General features: G+C 38.5%; 1 protein-coding gene across 1 annotated transcript in view; it reads left to right on the top strand.

The window, feature by feature from the left end:
• Positions 1-25272, top strand: part of REEP5 (receptor accessory protein 5) — a gene marked incomplete at its 3' end in the record, with an annotated part of 49561 nt that overhangs the window by 21736 nt on the left and 2553 nt on the right. Inside the window, exons 3-4 of the mRNA XM_084234016.1 lie at positions 2946-3084; positions 19380-19548. Coding sequence (XP_084090142.1) covers positions 2946-3084; positions 19380-19548 — 308 coding nt within the window. The remainder of the gene's footprint in view (positions 1-2945; positions 3085-19379; positions 19549-25272) is intronic.

Genomic DNA, 25272 nt, shown 5'->3' with positions numbered 1-25272 from the left:
TGATATGTTTGGTGGCCAATGCTGGCTCACAAGGCAGAGGATGAAGGCCCTATCTGCACTGAAGGAATGACTCATGGCTCTTTGTATGTGAACTACAGTTGTGAACAACCCTGAAGTTGGTTTGGTAGGCTGATCAGAAGAAAAATTGAAAGAAGAGGGTGTTAATTTCAAAGTGGGGAAAATCCCATTTGCTGTTAATAGTGGAGCTTAGACAAATGTTGACATAGCTAGCATAGGAAAGATTCTTGGGCAGAAATCAATGGACAGAGTATTGGGATCATATATTCTAGGTCCAGGTGCTGGTGAAATGGTAATTGAATATGAAGGATCCTATGAAGATATATAGCTAGAGCCTTTTCCTGTACATCCAATCTTATCAGAAGCTTTCGAAGAAGCAAACGTGACTGTGCCATTGGCAAACCAATCAACTTTTAAATTAGAAGACTAGATTTTTTTCTGAAATTTCCTGCAAGTTTTTATAGATGTCACATTTCTGAACAGGGAATGCTCACAGTTCCACAAACTTCTAGAACTGAATTATGAAACACTTGGGAGGTAATTAAGAGTTTTGGAAGAATGGATTAGTCTTTATATTTTAGATAAATTTATTTTCTCTCAGTTCACTAATACTGCAGAAAAATGCTACCGTAGTTGCAGCCTGAAAAAACTTCATCAATATGTTTTTGTGTTGTCTATGTAAGGTTCAACTTCACTAAATTTATGTGAAGTACCTTTTATCTCTCTATATAAGGTTGGATTTACATATACAAATGGAACTTGAGCATGATATGTGAATAGCAAATTGATCGTTATTTTAAACTTGGATTTTATATCAGAAACAGATGTAGGTCATTCAAATAAGATTCAAATATGTATAAACTGAATTGATGTAAATAAAAATGATGGTCTCCAAAAAAAAATGGTAGAGGATCTGAACAACTACTTCTCCACAGAAAACATACAGATGGTCAACAGGCATGTGAAATGATCTTCAACATTACTATTAAGCAGGGAAATGCAAATCAAAACTAGAATGAGGTATCACCTCACATCTGTCAGAATGGTTTTTATCAAAACATCAACATGAAAGCAATTTTGCAGAGGATGTGGAGAAGGGAACTCTTGTGCACTGTTTTTGGGGATGTAAATTGATGCAACCAGTGTTGAAACCAGTATGGAGTTTCCTCAAAAAGTTAAAAATAGAATTACTGTAACTTTCAGCAATCTCACTTCTAGATATGTATCTGAACAGAACAAAAGCACTAATTTGAAATATTTATTTTATTTAAAATATCACAATTGTACTATGTTTGTCATGGCATTATTCACAGTCACCAAATATGGCAACAACCAAAGAGTCCAACAATGGATAAATGGTTGAAGTTACTTATAGGTGCAAATCCAAACTCTGCTACTTGCAGCCAGGTGCCCTCCACATGTTATTTTTCTTCCCTAAGTCTCAATTTCTTCTTCTCAATTATTATTTATATATATTCCATAGAACTAATGAAGTTTAAATGAAATAATTATTCAGCTCTTTCCCTCTCATTCTTTATTTTTGTCCTTTGGTCCATACAATAAATGACCAATAAACATAGAGTGCATCTTGGATTTCCTGAATTCCCCTGTGCTGCCTAATAAATTGTTACATCCTCATTCTGACACAGTGAGTTGAAATCTGTACATACTGTACAAGTCCAGTTGTAGAATCTACCCATATTCACTCACTTGGACAAGGATGTATTGGCTTGGTGTTACTTTAGCTAGTGTATATATGAGAAAAGGTAATACAGGCATATACAAGTCATTATTTTATAATAATTTTTTAAAGTTCATTTTATTTACATTTATTTCATACATATTTTGTGGTAAAATATCCATTTTGCCCTTTCTCTGATGTTCAAAACTGCATTCACTTCCTCATTCTTCCTCTCCTTCTCTTCCTAAATCATTAGCATTAATCTCATTCAACTCTAACTTTCCCTCTTGTTATTTTTGTCACACTTTCATGCATGTATGCAGGCATACACTCATAGCTTCTCCTAATTAATTCAGAATCTTCCTTAGTGAATGACTCAGCATGACTCAGGGCCTAACAGTCACTTTGGGGAACTGATTTTAGTAGCTAGTGCATTTTCAATAGTTAACTCATCTCATACGCTAAACAAGATTCATATTTTTTCTAGTTTATTATTTTAGTCCAGCTCAGTTATAAGCATTCAGATATATGTTGGGATAGGATTTAAAATATTTCATTTAGCTTTAGAATGAGGAGATTCACAAGACTATAAGAAATTTCTGTAATTCAGAAGTAAAAAGAAGATTGTTATACAGAATGAAATCTCTAACTAAATTTCATTTGCAGAAAGAATTTGTTTAAGCAACAGTTGCTACTGAGAAAGTCATATTATTGATGAGAGGAGGAAGATAAGAGGATCACAGAATGACAACCAGAACCAAATTGATAGCAAAGTATTTTCCCTATTTGTGTGTTATGGAATTTGGATAGTATCTTAACTATGTTCCTTTATGAAAATTGTTATTGACCCATGATGTACCTCAGTTATTAAAAGTGCACAAGAACTGAGTTATCATAAGAGATTTTTTGATATATCCTGGTGGTAGACCCCACTCAGTTCTAGTCTCAACCCCGTTTGGAGTTACTGGTCACTGGTGGTATCTCCTAGGGTCTGGCTGGAGCTTGACAGGAGACAACTGGTTTTGGTTTCTCTGGTCACCAGAGGATCAGAACAAGAAGTTATAATGGTTTGTCCTTACTTCCCCACATTGCTTCCTGGCTTAGGTTGTACTCTTGCATCTAGTAATAGTATATACATTTGCCTGAATTTCTTACTTCATGTTAGAGGACAGCTGTGAAAGTATGTTTGAAAATGCCTTATTACACCTTATTAAATGATAAAACTTACATTTGTATTGCCTTTCAGGATTAAAGCCATAGAGAGTCCCAACAAAGACGATGATACTCAGTGGCTGACCTATTGGGTAGTGTATGGTGTATTCAGCATTGCCGAGTTCTTCTCTGACCTCTTCCTGTCATGGTTTCCCTTCTATTACATGCTGAAGGTATGTGACTTCTCCCGCAATGCTCTGTTTCCTTTCATCTATGTATTTGGTTTGATGTCTACCACTAAATTAAATTCTCAGGACCCGTATCCCAGGAATAGGAACAAATGCTTGGATGTTTCACAGCTGTTGGCTATGACTCAGGTTACAAACAAGAAGGCAGGATTCAATGTGTCTAACTTTTTGTATACTGTCTTGGAAAGAGCCAAAGCAATTGTGTGTTCATGGTGTGTTTGATAAGAACAAAGGATGAACATACCATGACTAGCACAGGCATTGCTGTGGGTTTGCTCCTGGCAAAGTTCTCTACAATTGATGTGGAAACATTGCAGATTTTGCAAGGCAATGACTGATTATTCACAGTGGTGAACAGGAGTCATTCTTTTCAAAAGAAAAAAAATACATATTTTTTTATGTAGGTTTGGAGAAAGAAGATGTGAACTAGGTTGTCTGAGGAAATTATTTTAATAAATTCAGCAAGTGCATAGGCAGATGTCAGGCCTGCCATACCTCGAATTTGCAGAGGATTTGCCTTAGTTACAGCCATGTGGGGAGAGGAATAGGAAGTTGAAAGTCACTCCCAACAGGACCTTTGTCAACTCAGGACTTGCACCAGAGGCGATTAAGAGTGAAAGAGTTCACAACTTCTGGTAGATAGAGTGGTTCTCTCTCCCTAGATGAGACAAACTGTCTTCAGTTGGCAGCTCAGATGTCTTCCATGGGAGAGGCCCTGAGTCCTATTAATTGTGTAGGATGTAAATAGTCCCTCAGGTTCACAGAGCAGGTGTTCCACACTGGAGAGGGTGGTGAGCTCAGCCATTGTAAATTCTGGCTTTCTTCTTCCCTTTGTACTTTTTATTTTTAATAAAAATTAAAAAATTCTTTGTACTTTTTCATTTCAATAAAAGTTACATATGACATAGTTTATAGACTGAAATATTCCTGTAAGATTTTAGAAGAAAAACATGAGTTCTGTACCTTTGCCCCCCTATGTTGCCTTTCTTAAAAGCAACCACCATTCCTTCATTTTTGGCACATTAGCTTGTCTTCACCTCTGTGTCTCTAAATAATATTCATATCAACCACTCTTTAATTTTTCCACTTCATGCAGTAACTCTTTGATTCTCCTTGAATAATAATGTTTCTCCCCTCATCCCTGCCACTCACATGCAACCTTCCCATTTTCCCATCTTCCTCAGACATGTGTGTCAGAGTCTTGATTAAATAAACAGGTATTACTTATTATGAATACTGTCTAGTTGGGCCATACAGAGCGCACATAAGGTTCATGTAGTGTCCTTGCACATTTAAAAAGAATTTTCCTGGGATCTAGTAATTATTTTCTTATTTATATATTCAGACCTATTTCTAGTATCCTATTTGTTGTACTACTTTTTCTATATTTCCATTTCTTTTGTTTTAAATTTCTTATCTAAGGAAGTTTAGATATAGGAAATTAGATGAAGGAAGTACTCTCCTTCTTTGGTTTCCCTTACCCCAACAACTACATTGTTATTTTGATATTTTGATCATATATATATGTACATATATTTGTGTAATGTATTCATTTGTATTTTACTTCTTCCTAGAAAGTTTTCTCAATCTTACCTTCCAGTTCTCAAGTTTCTCATACCTTACTTGATTTTTCCTATGTTTGCTTGTTCTTGTTTCTTACTGCTATATTCCTTTTAGCATAGTTAATATTTCAATTTAAAATTCTTGGTCAGTCAGTTGTAATATTTCTGCTACTGACAGAATCTGTAGTTGATTGTGTTGTCTTTCTTTTGAAATGGTTGTACTCTTCAGATATCCCCTCATTTTGGTCTAAAAGCTCATTTTCCTTCAGGTGTATCAGCACCTCTGTCAAGCTCTAGAATGGGAAGGCCATCCCAGTTGTTGGCAGTAAAGAGCTCTGGGCGGATGAGTCCTATGGAGGTGTCCTAGGCAGCAGAGTAACCACAGTTCATCATCTCCCCCACAAAAGAGCTCTTCACCTTTGCTTCCCACTCACTCCAAGCAGCATTGTGAGAGGATGCTCCTGAATTTTAATCGCAGCTCTAAGGGTTGGAGCTGGGGGCTTGCGAAGGAACTGCTTTTTAGTCCCTATGTGTATTTTCTTTCCTCACCAAAATGTCTGTTTTACCAGAAATATATAGGAAGGTGGTTTTTAACTTGGAAGTATGAAAGTAAGACAAAAAGCAAAAGTCACAAAGATTTGAAATTTGAGTAATACAATATCTAAAAATTAAAATTTTATGTAGCCATGGCAGCATAGACAAAGTTAAAAAAAAAAAAGACAAAACTAGGAAGATACATTTACAACATTTACACCAATAAGAAATTGATATCCAGGGGCCTCCCCGGTGGCACAGCGGTTGAGTGCTGGGCTGCGAAGCTGCTCGAAGCCTCTGCAGTGCAGGTTAGATCCCCAGCCGCCAGGCGAGGGTCCCACATGGCGCACAGATCTCTCCTGCCGCCCGCTGCTCCCCTCAGCAGTGTATTTCGTCAGTCTGCCTGTTCTGTTCCCCGCTCTGGCTCTGGTGAATTCTCTCACCCTCCCGAGCTTCTGACTGTACCCAGTGCTTGTATACATAAATAAATAAATGTTAAAAAAAAAATTTCATGAGTCATCTGTGAGTTAAAATAGTTGAAATACCACATATTGTTTATTAAGTTGACAGATATTTTAAAGATTGATAAGATTTAGGAATATTATCTGTATTGGAAAATCTGTGGTGGGAGTGTTCTAAGTTGAAATGGCATTTTAAAGGCACCCCACGACAGATTCTTGTCAAACTGAAAAATGATACTGTAACAGTTCTAAGTATCTGTCCCAAGGAAATGTCCACTGTGCATAAGAAAGCTGCATAAGGATATATGTTGCTGCAGTTTTGGATATAATTAAGAATTATAAACAATGCCTCCCCAGTGGCACAGCGGTCGTCGAGCGCTGGGTTGCGAAGCTGCCCGCGGCCTCTGCAGTGCCGGTTTGATCCCCTGCTGCTCCCTGGCCACCGGAGGAGGGTCCCACATGGTGCACAGACCTCTCCTGCCGCCCACTGCTCCCCTCAGCAGTGTACTTCATCATTCTGCCTGCTCTGCTCCCCACTCTGGCTCTGGTGAATTCTCTCACCCTCCCGTGCTTCTGACTTTACCCAGTGCTTGTATAAATAAATAAAAATAAATCTTAAAAAAAAAGAATTATAAACAGCCAAATGTCCAACAATAGATAAAGGGTTCAATGAATTTATTAGCAGCCAGAGGTAGTGGGTTCTTCAGTTCCTCCCTCAAGAATGAAATGGGGACTCTAACCATGGCAGTTGATTTTGAAGCTGAGACTTAACTGAAACAATAGATCAACCTCCCTTCAATATCAAATAATTATCAAAGCAACTTCTGCCCAACTGTCAAAGCCCATCCCATGAAATAAAATTCTTGCCAAAAACACATTTTGGGAGGCATATTTTTGTTTCAAATAATTAAAAATATTAAATGGACCACACTTATTATACTTTCTTTTAATATTGAATGACATTACCACAGAATGCCTTGAAGACAACTGTAATTTTCATTTCAAAACAAATGGAAGATTAGTCTTTTGGAAAATTTAAGATTTTAGAGATTGCTGGATTTTTTTGTTATCCAAAGATATTTAGCACTTATAAAAATATTTTTATGATCCTTGAATTTATCTAAATTCACATATGTTAAAATTTAAAATATTTGGAAGTCCTTATTCATAATGCCCATCTAATAGCAGTGATATCACAGTGCAGTCTCCAATAGAAAGAGACTTGGCTTTTGCCTGGGGCCCACAGACTGTGCAGTAGAGGGTCCTGTCAGCAGAACCCCACCCGGTTAATATATGATCTCAAACTATGAAACATGAGCAAGCTTGACTCCCTCCCTATTCCTGCTCCCCTCTGCTAGTGGAGGCTACATGAGGTGGAGAGAGGATCCAACATAAAAGAGAATTACTAAATCATTTATATTTGTTTTTAAAGTACATTACAAAAATTGCTTTGCAGCAGACTTTCTTCTCTATTAGTCAAATGCTTGTGTGTCCATTATTATTCAACTCCACAGCACCAATGAGATCACTGAAAATAAGTGAATTTACTGCAGATGTTCTAAATAGATAATATACTTGGATGAGAAAACATTGAATATGCTGTCAATCAAAATGCTTTCTTCTGCATTAGTGATATATTCTGAGTGAAGGGACTGAGGAAAAGTCCATTCTCTGTAAGAGAAATTTTTGAAGCATATCCCATTTTAAGGGGTAGCAGGGATCTTACCGATGTCATTGCTACAAACACACAGTGATTGCTTGGAGTGTAAAGACATGTTTAATATTTTATCTTTTATAGAATTTTTTTTTATTTGTGTTTTTGTTTTTCTAACGCAGCCTGTAACATTGGAGTATCCACTGGTTAGGCATCAAAGATCAGTTGAGAAGATACAGCGCCATGTGTGGAATTAGAAACAATACAACGGTCAAGTTTTGTTCTGAGGTCTGTCTTTGACAGGTTTTAAAAGTTAGTGTAGGGCCTCCCTGGTGGCGCAGCGGTGAGCGCTGGGTTGCGAGGCTGCCCGCAGCCTCTGCAGTGCCAGTTCGATCCCCAGCTGCTCCCCGGCCACCAGAGGAGGGTCCCACATGGCGCGCAGACCTCTCCCGCTGCCCGCTGCTCCCCTCAGCAGTGTACTTAGGTCCTTCTGCCTGTTCTGGTCCCCGCTCTGGCTCTGGTGAATTCCCTCACCCTCCCATGCTTCTGACTGTACCCAGTGCATGTATAAATAAATAAATAAAAATAATTAAAAAAAAAAAGTTAGTGTAAAGGCACTTTTTTTTTTGATTATGAAAGTAGTATATGTTCATTCCTTTACTCAGCAGATATTTATCTGAATGTTAAAAATCTTTTCTAAATCTAGGGGATACTTGGATAACACAATATCCCTGTGGTCATTCTCTTTACATTTATGTGTGTTGGAGCATGTTTTAGATACGGAGGAAAATAGCCCTGGTAATCCTACCAATTTTAACATATTAGGGTAGTCGTCCTTTTTTTTTCAAACGCACAAATCTATTGGCATGTATACATAAATACATACAGAATTGTGTATGTATTACTGCCCTAACTAGATATGTAGGGTACATCTAATTCTGCCTCATTTTTTTCAATTAATACAATACTATGGGTTTATTCTCATGTTATTCAACATTCTTTGATATAGCTGTCTAATTCATATAGAGAATAATGTACTCATTTCTCCAGTTGATAGACATTTAGGAGATCTGTCTTGCTATTATAACTAATACTGCAGTATCTTTGAACATGAGCTTTACCCTCATTTAGATCATTTTTCTAGATTTATTTTTAGAACAAGATTGGATAAACTCTGACAAGTTTACGTTTTGATCCAAACTGTTACCTATGCTGTTATACCCATTGACAGAGATCATAGCAGTACTCTTCTAATTTTGGAGGAGACAAAATTCACAATTTGTTAAGCTTTTATTTGTGCATGCTGAACAGTCATTTTAAGTTTAACCCATGCCTATTCATGTGGCTACAGTGCAAAGATTTCCTAAGACTTATAGTCTAATAAAGTAATTGTAGTGTATCAGGAGGATTTTTCTAACATTAACTCTTGGTTCTGAGCAGCTAGTCCTATACTGTATATGTTAAGCATAATCCTACCTTGGAAATACCTCTCTGAAGGAAAATCAGATAGTGACAGAATTATCCGGCCTATTGTCATCATTCATGCAAGGAGTGAGTATGTTAGTGCTAATACAATCTAGAGTCCAAGAATTGCCAGACTCTTTGTTGATCTGCTGGTAAGAGTGGCTTGTTGGTATATCATCGGCTGGCACTTTGGGCTGTAGGATAGCGACATAGATTAAGAAGAGGGAGCTGAAAAGCTGGTGACTGAATATCACCTGAGAGTTGAGCAGTAATTAACTTTATTATTAATATAAGAAAATTATTCATTTGAGAACTGGAAAATGCTAAGGATGTAAGTAGAAAGCAGTAATTATTTTACTGTGTCAAGGCAATAGCTAGAGAGTACTGGAAAGAACTAAATTAGCTGGACGGTAGCCTACAGAGCAATCACAGTGGAGAAGTATGAAAATGCAGGCAGTTGAGTCTGGTCCCTCTCATCATCTGCTTAATCCATTCAGAGAAGGTGAAAGAATCATTGCTGAATGGTTGATATCTATATAAGCAGATAATATAGGCATCGGAGTGAAGTAGAAATGACTCATTCTCGTTATGAATCAGGACAGTTGGAGACTGCTTTATGATTTTAGATATGTTAACTACCCTCTCTAAGAGTCAGGTTTCTCTTCTCCAGGATTTTAAGAAAGTCACAAATTAATGTACTTAAAGTATATAAGATAGTAGTAGTGTTACTAAATCCTATAGTTGTTGAAAATCTTTAAAATATTATCTGCTTATATAGATATCAACCATTCAGCAATGATTCATGGTCGGCAAAGTCTAATTGACCTGGCTTTCAGCAGAGGAAATGAATACTAAAACCGGTGAACAATGCAGTCACTTAGTTCTCCATTTTGTGTTAATGTAGATGTATAGATCAAAAAACCAAGGTTCTCCCTGGCAACATCTCAAAATTCACTGAGATAGCTGGCCAAGCCCAAAAGGTGCTAGGGTAGAATCACTGGGAAAACTGACAGTAAATATGAACTACCCGCACCTACTGAAGTACTGAGGGTCCTTCAAGGAGGGAGCTTCATTTAAGTGCTTGAATGTTTTAACACCATTGTTTATCTGTGAGAGCTCATGGAGTTTTTGCATGGTTGCATATTTCTATACGTGTTAGTGTAACTAGGAGATGACCAGTCTGAATCCTTGCCATTCCTACTGCCATGCTTCCCACCCCCCACCCCCGCTTTGTAATCCTAACTGAATATTCTGTTTTCCAGTTGCTGTGTTCAGTAAACCAGTCTTGGCGGCTGTCAGACATCAGGAGTAGGAGAGATGAAGCAGGGAGGGCTGGCTTAAAACCCTAAGAGGGAGATTGTGGCAGTGAGTGTGTTTGGTTGGGTGTTCTGATATGGAAAGCAGGCTGTGTGGTCTCTCTAGTCTAGGTAGTCTCAACCATTTGGAAATATATGTAGGAAATCTTGTTTGTAGCCACTATAGTCACTGATTCTACTTATGGATATTTTATGGCGTTTTTTAGCATATTTTGGTTTAAACACTTATATACTGAAATATATATTGTTTATTATGTATTTTCACTTTGTTTCCTTTATATTATAGTTGGAGAATTACATTGATTTTTTTTTATAATTATGTGTGTAAATATAGAAGCACATTGAATGTCATTTCAGGTAGTAAAAGGAGTCAAAATATTTGTATAAAAAAGGGGATCTTGTTTCATGATTTGATTTTATCCACTTTATTTAATTATTTTTTTTAAGATTTATTTATTTATGCAGACAAGAGCTGGAGTACAGGCCAGAGGTGTGGGGGGTGAGAGGATCCACCAGACACAGAGTGGGGAACAGAACAGGCAGATTGACTGAAATACACTGCTGAGGGGAGTAGCAGGCGAGACAGGAGAGGTCTGCTAGACCATGTGGGTTTCTCCCTGGCTGGCCAGGGGATCAAATTTGTGCTGCAGTGGCTGCAGACATTTTCATAAATTGCATCTTAACCCCTTGCACCACCAGGGAGGCCCAATTTTACCCCACTTTAAAGCTAATACATTAGTCTGTTACTATTTCATGGGTGGGAGTAGAAGACACAGTATTCTTGCAACAGATACAAAGTCCCTACTATTCTAATGCCCCAAATGCTTATTTTCTTACAAATTCTGTGTAAGGTAGATTTTTAAAAATTTTTCATGAGTATCTATTTTAGAGAACCAAAAAGACAAGCAGTTAAATGACTTGCAGAAGGTTTGCCCAACTAGTAAGTAGCAAGAAGAACTCAGGAACCCAGTTTCTCTGAGCCGACTTTTCTATATACTACAGGAGATAGTTCTCTTAGAATTCCAGTTTATTGGGTGGGAGCCCTATATATATATATCTTTATTTATTTATTTATTTAAACATTAACTTTTTTTTTTTTTAAGATTTATTTATTTATACAAGCACTGGGTACAGTCAGAAGCACGGAGGGTGAGAGAATTCACCAGAGCCAGAGAGGGGAGCAGAGCAGGCAGAAGGACCGAAGTACACTGCTGAGGGGAGCAGCGGGCAGCAGGAGAGGTCTGCGTGCCATGTGGGACCCTCCTCCGGTGGAATCGAACCGGCGCAACGGAGGCTGCCGGCAGCTTCGCAGCCCAGCACTCAACCACTGCGCCACCGGGGAGGCCCTATATATATCTTTAGATCAAGATTTTTAATTTTGTGTTCTTTGTTCTATATTCTGAACAATTTAAAATTTGTTTGATATATTCTTTTTTTTAATTTTTACTTGTTTTTTTTAATTTTATGTTTTTTACATCATTTTTCATTTTTGCACAATGTATGCCTTTTCATATTGGTTATAGTCCCCATACAATTCCCACCCCCCCTTATTTTGATCCTATTTCCTTCTCCCCCATGCCCTGTAGTGTGTCTCTGGTTTATAGTTGCTTGTTGATTTTGATTTTTACTTTAGTATAATTAGTCTTTTTCCGGGTCCATTATTAGGTTTTCTAAATTACTGGTATGAGTGAGACCATCCAGTATTTTTCTTTTTCCTTCTGGCTTATTTCGCTGAGCATGATCCCTTCCAGCTCCATCCATGTTGCTGCAAATGGCATGGGTTTTTCATTTTTGATTGCTAAGTAATATTCCATTGTGTATATATACCACATCTTCTTGATCCAGTCATCTATTTTGGGGCATTTGGGTTCTTTCCATAGCTTACCTATTGTAAATAGTGCTGCAGTAAACATAGGGATGCAGGTGTACTTTGGAATTGATGTTTCTGTGTTCTTTGGGTAAATACCTAGGAGTGGAATTGCTGGATTATATGGAAGCTCTATCTTTAGAAGACTGAGGAATCTCCACACAGCTCTCCATAGTGTTTGCATCAGTTTGCACTCCCACCAGCAGTGCAGGAGAGTTCCTTTTTCTCCACAACCTCACCAACATTTGTGGTTGCTAGTTTTTTTTTAATATATGCCATTCTCACTGGTGTAAGATGGTATCTCATTTTAGTTTTAATTTGCATTTCCCTGATTACAAGTCATGTTGAACATTTTTTCATATGCCTGTTGGCCATTTGCATTTCCTCTTTGGAGAAGTTTCTTTTTAGCTCTTCTGCCCATTTTTTGACTGGGTTATTTACTTTGTTTTTGTTGAGTCTCATCAGCTCTTTGCAGATTTTTGTGATCAGTCCTTTATCATTAGTGTTGTGTGCAAAAATTTTCTCCCAGTTGGTGGGGTATCTCTTTGTTTTGGTTACTGTCTCTTTTGCTGTGCAAAAGCTCTTTAATTTGATATAGTCCCAGCTGTTTATCTTTGCCTTCACTATCACTGCTTTGGGTGATGTGTCTTTAAAGATGTTACTGAGGTTTACGTCATATAGTGTTTTGCCTGTATTTCCTTCTATGCATTTTATGGTATCAGGTCTTACGTCTAGTTCTTTAATCCACTGTGAGTTGGCTTTTGTGCATGGTATGAGGTAGTAGTCAAGTTTCATTCTTTTGCATGTAGCAACCCAGTTTTCCCAGCACCATTTATCGTACAAACTTTTTTTGTTCCATTGCATATTCTTTGCTCCTTTGTCAAAGATTAGTTGACTGTAAATTTGTGGGTTTGTTTCTGGATTTTCTATTCAGTTTCATTGGTCTGTGTGTCTGTTCTTGTTCCAATACCATGCAGTTTTGATGATTATGGCTTTGTAGTATAATTTGAGGTCTGGGCGTGTGATACCTCTGTTCCCCCCCTTTTTTTTTTTTTTCAAGAGAGCTTTGGCTATTCAGGGTATTTGGTGGCTCCATATGAATTTCATCAATATTTGTTCTATTTCTTTGAAGACTGTCATTGAAATTTTTATTGGAATAGCATTGAATCTGTAAATTGCTTTTGGTAGGTGGCCATTTTGATAATGTTAATTCTTCAATCCATGAGCAGGGGATGTCTTTCCATTTCTTTGTGTCTTCTTCTGTTTCTTTTAACAGTGTTTTACAGTTTTCTTTGTATAGGTTCTTTACCTCTTTTGTTAGGTTTATTCCCAAGTATTTGATTTTTTTTTTTTGTTTCAATAATAAAAGGGATGGTTCTTGATTTCTTCTTCTGATTTATGGTTTGTGTATAGGAAGGCTACTGATTTTTGTGTGTTGATTTTGTATCCTGCTAGTTTACTAAACTGATTGGTTTTTCTGTGGAGTTTTTGGGGTTCTCTATGTATATTATCATATCATCTGCGAATAGTGATAGATTTACTTCTTCCTTCCCTATTTGGATTCCTTGTATGTCTTTCTCTTGCTATGTCTTATTGTATGTCTTATTGCTCTGGCTAGGACTTCCAGTATTATATTAAAAAGCAGTGGTGAGAGTAGACATTCTTGACTTGTTCCAGATCTTAATGGAAATGCTTTCAACTTTTCACCGTTGAGAATGATATTGGCTCTGGGTTTGTTTTAGATGGTCTTTATGATGTTGAGGTATGTTCCTTGTATCCTGAGGATTTCAAGGACATTTATCATAAATGGGTGGTGTACTTTGTCGAAAGCTTTCTCAGCATTTGTTGATATTATCATATGGTTTTTATATTTCTTTTTGTTGATGTGTTAGATTACATTGATTGATTTTAGGATGTTGAACCATCCTTGTGTCCCTGAAATAAATCCTTGGTGGTCATGGTGAATTATCTTATGGATACATTGTGGATTCTGTTAGCGAAAATTTTACTGAGGATTTTTGCATCAGTGTTCATTAGAGAGATTGGCCTGTAGTTTTCTTTTTTTGTGTTGTCCCTGTTTGATTTTGGTATTAGTGTAATGTTGGCTTCATAGAACGTGTTTGGTATTATCCCTTCCTTCTCAATTTTTTGAAAGAGTTTGTGAAGGATAGGCACTAATTCGTTTCTGAATGTTTGGTAGAATTAATTTGTAAATCCATCTGATCCTGGGCTTTTTTTGGAAGGAAGGGTTTTGATTACCAATTCAATTTCGCTGCTTGTAATTGGTCTGTTTAGGTGTTCTATTTATTCTTTATCTAGCTTAGGGTGATTGTAAAGTTGTAGAAATTTGTCCATCTCTTCTAGATTGTTGAGCTTGTTTTCATATAACTATTCATAGTATTTTCTGATTATTCTTTTGATTTCTACTGTGTCTATTGTGATTTCTCCTCTTTCATTTGTGATCCTATTTATTTGTGCTTTCTCCAGTTTTTCTTTTGTGAGTCTGGCTAGGGGTTTGTCTATTTTATTTATTTTTTCTAAGAACCAACTTTTTGTTTCATTGATCTTTTGGATTTTATTTTAGTTTCTATTTCATTTATTTCTGCTTTGATTTTTATTATTTCCTTTCTTCTACTGGTTTTAGGGTTTATTTTGTTGTTCTTTTTTTAGTTCTTTGAGATTGAGATTAGGTTCTTTCTTTGAGTTTTTTCCTTTTTTTTTTTAAAGATTTATTTATTTATGCATACAAGAACTGGAGTACAGGCCAGAAGTGCAGAGGGTGAGAGGATTCACCAGAGACAGTGGGGAACAGAACAGGCAGAATGAGCAGCAGGTGAGTTAGTAGAGATCTGCTGCATCATGTGGGTAGCTCCCTGGCTGGGGATCAAACTTGAGCTGCAGAGGCTGCGTATTGCTTCATAGGCTGCATCTTAACCCCTTGCACCACCAGGGAGGCCCTCTTTATTGTTTATTGATGTGAGCCTGTATTGCTATATATTTTCCTCTTATTACTGCTTTTTCTGCATCCCATACATTCAACTTACAGCATTTTTTAATTTCTTCTTTGATCTCCTCATCTTCCAGTAGTTTGGGCTTCAATCTCCATGAGGTAGGAGGATTCCTTGCCTTCCTTTTATTGTTAATTCTAGTTTGATTTCTTTGTGGTCAGAGAAGATGGTTGGTATGATTTCAGTCTTAGTGTATCTGCTGATGTTTGTCTTGTGTCCCAGTATGTGATCAATGCTGGAGAATGATCCGTGTGTGCTTGAGAAAAATGTGTACTCAGATTTTTTTAGGTGTAGTGTTCTATAGATGTCCGTTAAGACTACGAGGTAGAGAGCCTTATTTAGAGCCTTAGTGTCCTTACTTATTTTTTGTCTCGTTGATCTATCCATTGTTGATAGTGGTGTGTTGAAGTCTCCTACTACATACGTATTTTCTCTGACGTCTGTTTTCAGAGATGATAATAATTGTCTGATATATTTTGGTGCTCCTTCATTTGGTGAGTATATGTTAATGAATGTTATGTCTTCTTGGTATATTGTCCCCTTGATCATAATGTAGTGTAATGCAGTTCTTGTATGCTCCATCTGAGTCTCTCTTTCCCTTTTTGAGTTTCAAATCTGTTTTATCTGACATAAGTATAGCTGTTCCTGCTTTCTTTTTTGGTCCATTTGCTTGTAGGATTGTTTTCCATCCTTTTACTTTTCAGTCTGTTTTTTATCTTTTGTAGTTAAATGTGTTTCCTGGAGACCGCAAAAGGTTGGGTTTTGTTTCTTAATCCAGCCTGCAACTCTGTGGTTTTTATTGAGGAGTTTAGTCCATTTACATTTAGCGTTAATATTGATATGTTGGCGTCTGTATTTGCCATTCTGTTTGTCTTTTCTGTGGTTTTATTGTTTGTCTTGGTTCGTTGTTATTCATCTCTCTGTTGGTTCCAGTTTTAGGACTCCTTGTAGTATTTTTTGGAGAGGAGGTTTAGCGTAATGAAATTCTGGAGCTTGTTTGTCTGGGAAGTTTCTTATACTTTCTTCATAGAGGAAGGAAAGCTTTGCTGGATAAAGTGTTCTTGGTTGGTATTTGTTGTCTTGGAGTTTTTACTGTGTCTCTCCACTCTCTCCTTGCCTGTAGTGTTTATTTGGAGAAGTCTGATGTCAGCCTGATTGGTTTTCCTTTGTATGTTATCTATTTCTTTCCTCTTGTCAGTTTCATAATTTTTCCTTGTCTTGATTCTTGGAAGCCTTACTATTATGTATCTTGCTGTATTTTACTTTCATCATGGAAGTTTGGTGTTCTTCTTGCTCCTTCTTCATGCTTGGGAAGTTCTCATTGATTATCTCCTTGAATATTTTCTCTGTTCCTATGTAGACACATAGGGATCCTTCAGGATCCCTATAACTCATATTTCCTTTCCTCATGGAGTCAGATAGTTCCCAAAGTCTGTCTTCATTCTTTTTCTTTCATACTTCTCTTTCCTTTTCTGTTTTGGTTCTTTTTATTTCTGTGTTTACGAGAGTACTTTTTCATTCTTCCATTTCATCTATTCTGCTTTCACTGCTTTCCCCAGAGTTCTTTAGCTCCTCCATTAATCCTTTATCTCCTGCATTTCTTTCACTTCCCTCTTTAGGGACTCAATTTCATTCTTCTGATTGTTGATTATTTTCCCCATATCATTTTCTACTTCTTTCAGTTTTTTAATCATGGTGATTTTAAATTTTCTATCGAGAAGGCTCAGAAGTTCTTCCAAGTCACTGTTGTTGCAGTCTGGTGGTTGATTTTCTTTTTGTTGTGTGTCCTTTCCCTGAGGACTGCTTTGGTGCTTGTAGTTTTTTGCTTGTTTTTTGATTTGTACTATGCGTTGACACACTGTGTCTCTGGTACTGGCCAACATCTCTTTGGTGAGCTCTTTCTGGGATGTCGGAAGCTCTGACTTTGGGGATAGCCCTTTCTCAGTTCCACACAATTTTGGTGAGGTCCAGATGTGGAGCTCCCTGCTTTAAAGGTGGTGTGTCTGGGAGACGCTCACCTGTGCCCTTGGTCTGCCCCAGTGGTGGCTGGATCACCCTCTGGGCACCAACTTGTGGCCAGTTGGGGGGGGGGGGGTTGCCTGGCTTGTGTGGAGGGGGGAGGAGGAGAAGTGGGGAGGGTGTTTACTTCACCTCTGACTGTGGGGACAGCCCTTCTCAGTTCCATACAGTTTTGGTGAGGTCTGGATGCAAAGCTCCCTATCTTAAATATGGCGTGTCTCACACGTGGTTTTTGATTACTCAGTGAGGGTCATTCACCTCAGTGACAGTTCCAGCATGTCTTCCCAGGAAAATAGGTCGAGTGTGCAGGGACCTGGGCAGCCACGTTTCATGTGTGCTTTCTGAGCACGCGCGCTTTTCCACACAAGCTTACCAGCTGTCCTTGGGCTATTTGTAGGTCTCTCCACTGAGTCCTTATCTTCCTCTAATGGTGCCCAGAGCCATTCGCTCACTTCTATGGCGATTCCTGCACAGTTCTTCAGTTACCGTTCGCAGGATGTGGTGCCTGCAATAGTTCCTTTCTACTCAGTGCCCCCTCTTGATCTGTAGTTGTTCTTGTTGTTGTTTTTCTCCTTTCTTTTGGACAGAGAGTGCCGGCTTTGTGGGTGGGGGAGGGAGGCAGGGTTCTGAGCTTTACTCTCTTCTCGTGCACTTTTATGGCAACTTTCCTCTTCAGGCAGTTTGCCAGAGTTGCCCTTTATCTTCCGTGTCCTGGTTCCCACAGGGACCTGCCACATTTCCTCCCTATAATTTTTTTTATGGGAAGACTTACTCGCAGCATTTCCCCACCGCCATGTTGATCCACCTCTTCACAAGTCTCATATATTAATTTGATGGAAGTGTTAAAATCTACTATGATTGTGAATTTTGTCCTCCCATCTATATATTTCTGAATTTAATATATATATGTCAAAACTATACTTAGTTATATATAATTATGTTATAATTATAAAAATGAAATTTATCTAAATTATAAAAGTGTGATTATATAATTACAAATATATACAAAGCTATATATAATTTATATATTTCAAGAAATATTATATATTTCTTTGAAGAAATATATTTCAAAGAAATATGTAATAAAAAATTTAAAATGTAGGTTTAGGTAAATCTTCTTGGTAAATTTTTTTCTTCTTTATCACTTAGTTTACCTATTTTGCCCCAAATAATGTTTATGTACTATTAATATTTCAGGATGAGCCATTTTGAAAGTTGGTATTTGTCTGGGTTATCTTTTTTTTTTTAAAGATTTATTTATTTATTTATACAAGCACTGGGTACAGTCAGAAGCATGGAAGGGTGAGAGAATTCACCAGAGTCAGAGAGGGAACAGAACAGTCAGACAAGGAAACACACTGCTGAGGGGAGCAGCGGGTGCGGCAGAAGAGGTCTGCACGCCATGTGGGACCCTCACTGGTGGCTGAGGATTGAACCTGCCCTGCAGAGGCTGCGGGCAGCTTCACAGCCCAGCGCTCAACCACTGCACCACCAGGGGAGGCCCTGTCTGGGTTATCTTTTCCCATCCATGTTCCTAATTGGTTTTCAGTTGTGCTTCTTGCAAGAGGCATATAGCTATAGTTTGTTTCTTTTTTCATCTGGTCTAATAATCTGTTCTTTGAAAGCTTGCCCCCCTGCCCTTGTGTGTCTATTACAAACTCAGATTAGTGGATGTTACTTTTCTAGAATTCTGTAGTTCAAATAATCTAGAGAGAGTAATCTGTTGAGAACCTGTGTTTGTATTTTGAGTGTAATAGAAATTCAAAATGCAGTACAAAATTTTAAAAAACAAACATGATAATGTAGTAATGAGCTTTTGGTCACAAATATGTGCATTAGCGCTCAAGTCTCATAGCTTATAAACTAAGCAGTGGTCCACATTAGAAGGGAAGTTTAGGTGCTGGACTTGGTGTGTTTTTTTTTTTTTTTAAGATTTATTTATTTATGCATATAAGAACTGAGGTACAGGCCAGAGGTGGGGGGGGGTGAGAGGATTCACCAGAGACAGAGCAGGAAACAGAATAGGCAGATTGACCAAAATACACTGCTGAGGGGAACAGCAGGCGAGCCAGGAGAGGTCTACTGCGCCATGTAGGTGCCCCCCCTGGCTGGGGATCGATCTCTGTGCTGCAGTGGTTGCAGCTAGCTCCATAGGTTTCATCTTAACCCCTTATGCCACCAGGGAGGCCCTGGACTTGGTGTGTTTTACAGTCTCAGCTTTTCCCTACTAGCCCATTATTTGTTACATTTTCCCCATCTAACAGAAGCCCACAAGCACCCTGTAGAAAACAGTGGAAATGCTACTGGAGAAAATAGCACACAACCATCCCCACTGCGCAGACAGTGTGTGGGGGACACGTGCCCCTCCTGTTACATGTCAGCTCTTACTTTGCAGTGTGGCTTCCTGCTGTGGTGCATGGCCCCCAGCCCTTCCAACGGTGCTGAGCTCCTCTACAAGCGCATTATCCGTCCTGTCTTCCTGAAGCACGAAGCCCAGGTAGATGTTGTGGTGAAAGACCTGAAAGACAAAGCCAAGGAGACTGCAGATGCCATCACCAAAGAAGGTAAGACTTGGGGCAGCATGGTTCAGTGTGTGAGAGGAGACGGGATATGCTGGGCCTCAACAAACTTCCCAGCCTTCTTGTCCTGTCAGCTCTCTTCAGCCAAACGCCAAAGCTATGCTGGGATTTTCTTACCAAGGCTGCCTATTGCCTTTTACTTTTTCCACATTTAATGTGCCATTCAACCATCACATTAGCAAAAATGACTTTCAGTGGTGGCAGAGATTTAGATAATACTCTAATTTATATACAAATATAATCTCTTTAACCCAGTTCAGGTTGAACTGCTTACTATGCTTTTCAAGATGCTTTTTATTTATAGGTACAAGAGAATGCCCCCTCTCTCAGCTCTCCTAAGTCATTCAACAAATGTTTATTTTTTAATTGAAGTTTTTTTATATGTTCTTATAACATATTAAGTTCTTAATATGTGCTTATGAACATATAAGCATGTTCACAGTACTGGGAATAAACCAGTGAACAAGATCATGTTCCTTGAACTCATGAAGCTTGTAATCTTGTTGAGAGAGAATGACAATAAAATTTTAAAGTAAGAAAAAGAAAAATTTTAAAGTAACTTATATTTTATATTAATAGTTTACAGATGATAGAGAAAAAAAATAAAGCAGAAAGATAGGGCTTCCTAGTGCCAGGAGCTGAAGGATAGGCTACAATTTTAAATAGAGTGATTAAGGAAATCCTCATGCTGAAGGCTGTCCTGAATCAGATTTGAAAGTGGTAAAGGAAGGCACAGAGAAAAGGAGCTCCAGAGAATGCTCCAGAGAAAAGGAGCCGTGCTTGCAACAGCTGGCAGGTGAGAGCACTGTGACTGGAAGGGGGACATCCAGGCAAACCAGGCAAGTCCAAGAGGTTGGGAAAAGTAGGCTGGAGGAAGGCAGATGGTATCATGTCTTGCAGGCTATTTTATTTTATTATTTTTTTTTTAAATTTTTTTTTTTAAGATTTATTTATTTATTTATACAAGCACTGGGTTACAGTAAGAAGTGCGGGAGGGCGAGAGAATCCACCAGAGCCAGAGCGGGGAACAGAACAGGCAGACCAACGAAATACACTGCTGAGGGGAGCAGCGGGCGGCAGGAGAGGTCTGCGTGCCATGTGGGACCCTCCTCCGGTGGCCGGGGAGCAGCCGGCAATTGAACCGGCGCCGCAGAGGCCGCGGGCAGCGTCGCAACCCAGCGCTCAACCGCTGCGCCACCAGGGGAGGCCCCTTGCAGGCTATTTTAAAGGCTTTGGATTTTACTCTGTGTGAGTTGGGTGCTAATGGAGAATTTTGAGCAAAGGAGCAACATGATCCATCTTGTATTTAACAAGATCACTTTGGCTACTATAATGTATCAAGAATAGCCTGAAGTGGGGACAGGGAGGACATTGGTAGACCAGTTAAAAGATTATTGCAGTGACTGTATGATGGTGGTGGCTTAGTTCATAGTGGTAGCTGTGGGAGCTAAGATGTCATTGGATTCTTGATGTATTTTAAAGCTAAGTGGATATAATTTGTGGATCAGGCATGGAGTATGAGAGAGGGGTCAATGACAAGATAAAGCTTTTGAGCCTGAACAAATGCAAGAAAAAAATTGTCATCGTGCAGGAGAGGACTGGATATAACAGATTTGAAGGGAAACACAAAGAATTTCCTTCTAGACATAACTTTGAAGTGTATATTAGATACCTACATGGAGCAATCAAACACCAGTTGGATATAGATATCTGAGAGTTAAAGAGAAAGGTCTTGGCTGGAGATTTAAATTTGGGGGTTACCAGCATATCCAGTATAGTAAGCATGAGATTGGAGAAGATCACTGAGAGCGAATGTAGTTAGGAAAGAGGAGGTCTGAGAACTGGGCCCTTGGCCCCAATATTTAGAGACTCAGAAATGCAGACTGAGAAGGGAAAGCCCAGTTGAGAAAAAAATCCATGAAGCTGTGGTATCCTTGAGTCAAGTGCAGAGAGTGCTTCAAAGAGTTAGGAGCAATCCAGTGTCACATCTGCAGACATGTCAAATAAGATAGATAAGGGCTGAAATGTTATTTGATTTAGCATTGAGGAAAGCACTAGTGATCTTGACAAAACAGATTTTGTGGAGTGGGAGCAAAATCCTGACTGTTACAGATTTGAGGAGAATGGGAGGAAAGACATGACCTAATTTAGACAACTGGAGAAATTTCCTGCAAAGAGGAGAAATGGAAAAATTTATTTTTTTCTTTTCTTTACAGTAGAAGAAATAAAATATGTGTGAAGGTTAAAGAGAATAATCCAGGAGAAAGGCATGTTGAGAAGAAAAAATAATTTTGAAAACATGAATTGGAGCTCTGACCTTAATTAGACCAGACAAGACAGGTAACCTCGTGTAAATAGAGGGATTACTCATAGGAGCAAGAACAATGTATAATAACAGAAGGGAAATCAGGGCTTATGGCTGCAGATATTGGTAGGTGAGCTTACAGAAGTGATTGTCTGATTGCTTCAAATTTCTCACTAAAGTAGGAAGAAGGTTAGCTGAGAATAGGGAAAAGGTGATGGAAAGACTAATTATGAACTGACTATCTGGGACTGAGGTAAACATTTTCTGTGGAGTGCCACATAATAAATATTTTCTTTTTTAAGGACCTTCGGGTCTTTTGCAACTACTCAGCTCAGCCACTGTACTGTGAAAGCAGCCACAGGCAATTGTAAACCAGTATGTCTGTAATTTGCTTGGCCCTCTTGGACAGTGGGGGAATGAATGGACTGTGTGACATGGTTGCTAGGGAGTATAAAAGACTGACTTGAGATTTGTTTGTGATTTTAAAGTGAGACTGTTGTGTTTTTCTCCTCCCACATTCACTCCATGGATGGAGAGTGTGTCAAGGTTGATTTTGATAGAATTTGTATGTAGAAGTGTCTGGCTGGGCTTTTGTTTGGGGGGAGATTATTTTTTAAAGATTTATTTATTCATGCATACAAGAATTGGGGTACAGGCCAGAGGTGTGGGGGGTGAGAAGATTCACCAGAGACAGAGTAGGGAGCAGAGCAGGCAGATCTACTGAGATACACTGCTGAGGGGAGCAGCAGGTGAGTCAGGGAGATTTTTACTATTAATTTCTTCTTAGCTTAGCTAGAAGTTTATTTTATCTTCTCAAAGAACCAACTATTAGCCTCACTGATCTTTTGTAGAGACCTTTTGATTTCTCCGTCTTCTATTTCTGCTCATTTTATTATTTTCTTCCTAACTGAATCATGTTTGTTCTTTTTTTCCAAGTTGCTTTAGATGTGATAGATTTTTTTTATTTGATTTTTCTTTCTTCCTATTTCAATTATCTTCTCCCTTAAGACTGCATTTGTTGCATTCCATAATTCTGATAGTTTCTGTCATTTTCTTTTGGCTCAAGGTACCTTTTCTAATGATGAAAAAATTTATATTTAGAATTAGTCCACTTTAAATGATTCCAGTTTTGTTGGAAACATCTAAAAACAATCAGGAGCTTTGGAGGAGCTAGTTGGCCATATGCCTTTTATTCTCCATCAGGTTTGATCAGGGTGTTGTTGACCTTGGCCATGTCAATGTCATAGACTTTTTTCACAGTCTGCTTGTTGGCTTTGACATCCACAATGAACACTAGTGTGTTGTCCTCTCTCTTCCTCATGGCTGGGGGAATTTGATGATGGCATAATGGTCAAGGTTGTTTCTCCTGGGGGTGGTCTTCTGAGGATATTTGGGTTGCCTTCAGAACTACAGTATCTTAGACCACTGGAAAGTAGGTGACAATGCGAATCTTCTTTCTTGTGTGGCTGTGAAGCTGGTGTGTGCTGTTACCATGATTACAGCTGCTGCTGCTGCTTTTCACCCTAGTAACCCTTAAATTACCATGAGTTCTTGTCCCGTGAAGTTGTAAAAAGAAATTCATAGACAAACCCTCGATAAATAAGTGGAGAGAAGCAAATCTTTTAGAGAGTAAAGAAAAGATTATTTAGAGGAGAAAGAACAAAAGCAAAGACTCCAAGGCAGCGATGCCAAGGAGGAACAAAAGATGCCATATGGGCCTGCGTCTAGGGGATATTTAAACCTTTTTTCTCTGTTCTAAAATGTCATCCTCCTACTAGGTGTTTGCCTCTTTCTCCTAGTGGCTGTACTCCAGGCAGATGTATCCATTTTCCCAGCTCTTAGAGTTTCTCCTTTACCTCCCCTGTCCAAGGTCTCTTAATATTTATTGCCCCCAGTAACCCTTCTCTCTGGAGTAGGTTTTGTTTAGCCCCTTTTTAACTGTCCCAAAGGCCTGCCTGCACTGTCCCTGAAGCTGTCTGATTAACCCTAACTTGCCTGGGACTCAGCTATGGAAGCCTTTCAACACTGCTTTCTTGTTCTTTAAAACTTTTGCTTTGGTTTTGGCTTTGGGAGAGGCAGGGACTTCCTTCTTTGCTTTGAGCACCATCTTTATATTATCAAGGTATATTTTAATTTCTTCTTTGACTTCCTCTTTTATCCAATAGATATTAAGCAGCATGTTGTTTAGTTTCCAAGTGTTTATAGTCTTTATGCCTTTTAACTGGTGAATTCAGGCCACTTACATTTAAGGTGATGTTGAGACTTAAATGCTGACTGCCTTTTTTTTTTTTAGTTTGTCTTTTTCTTTTGATTTTTTGAGCTCTTCTGTGTATGTTTTGTTTAGAATCCATTTCCATGTCTTATTTGTTACTTCTACTGAGTTTGTTTGAGATTTAGTATATGATGGACTATTTGTGTGAACCACTGGACTGTCTGTTCCCAAACTCATTCTGATGGGCCACATTGTTGCTGTCCTCTTCCATATTATATAATTTAGGTGACTGTTACCTTTTTATTTGTTGTTCTGTCACTTTATAATAACCCTGTAGTACTTCTTTCATGTGAAGCTTTTAGTTTTTTCTTTTCAGTGAAACTCTTACACTTCCTTCTGTCTAGAATGTTATTCTTGTAAGATAAAAGATTCTAGACTAGAAATATTTCTCTTTGAACATTTTAAATATACCCTGCTGTTCTCTTCTTGCCAGTAGAGTTTCTACTTAAAAGTCTACAGACAACCTAACTAGTGTTCCCTTATAGGTTACCTTTTTCTCTAGATATTTTTAGTATTCTGGCCTTGTCACTGGTTTTCAAGTTTTATTATAATGTGACTTGAAGTGTGCCTGTCTGGTATTGTTTTGTTTGGAACTTTTTGGGCCTCTTGGATCAGGATATCTGGTTCATTTCCCATCTTGAAATGATTGTCAGTAATAATATCTTTAAATACATTTTCTATGCCTGTCTATTTCTCTTCTACTTCTGGGAAAACCATGGTATGGGTGTTATTTCTCTTTAGGATAGCCCAAGGATTCTTTTTCTTTTCTTTTTTTAAAGATTTATTTATTTTTGCATACAAGAACTAGGGTGTAAGCCAGAGTCACAGGGGCTGAGAGGATTCACCAAAGAGAGTGGGGGCAGTACAGGCAGATGTACTGAAATACACTGCTGAGGGGAGCAGCAAGCAAGGCAGGAGAGGTCTGCTGAGCCATGTGGGTTGCTCCCTGACTGGCAGGAGATAGAGCTTGTGCTGCAGTGGCTGGCGATAGCTTGATAGTGCTGTCTTTAACCCCTGTGCCACCAGGGAGACCCCCCCCCCCCCGCCCAAGGATTCTTACACTATTTTTATTTTGTTTATTCTTTTTTTCTCTTTGTTGTTCTATTTGTGTTTTCTGTGACATTGTGCTTTA

This window comes from Talpa europaea (assembly GCF_964194135.1).
Source record: "Talpa europaea genome assembly, chromosome: 5".
Lineage (NCBI taxonomy): Eukaryota > Metazoa > Chordata > Mammalia > Eulipotyphla > Talpidae > Talpa > Talpa europaea.
This window is presented reverse-complemented; position numbering and strand designations above follow the sequence as displayed.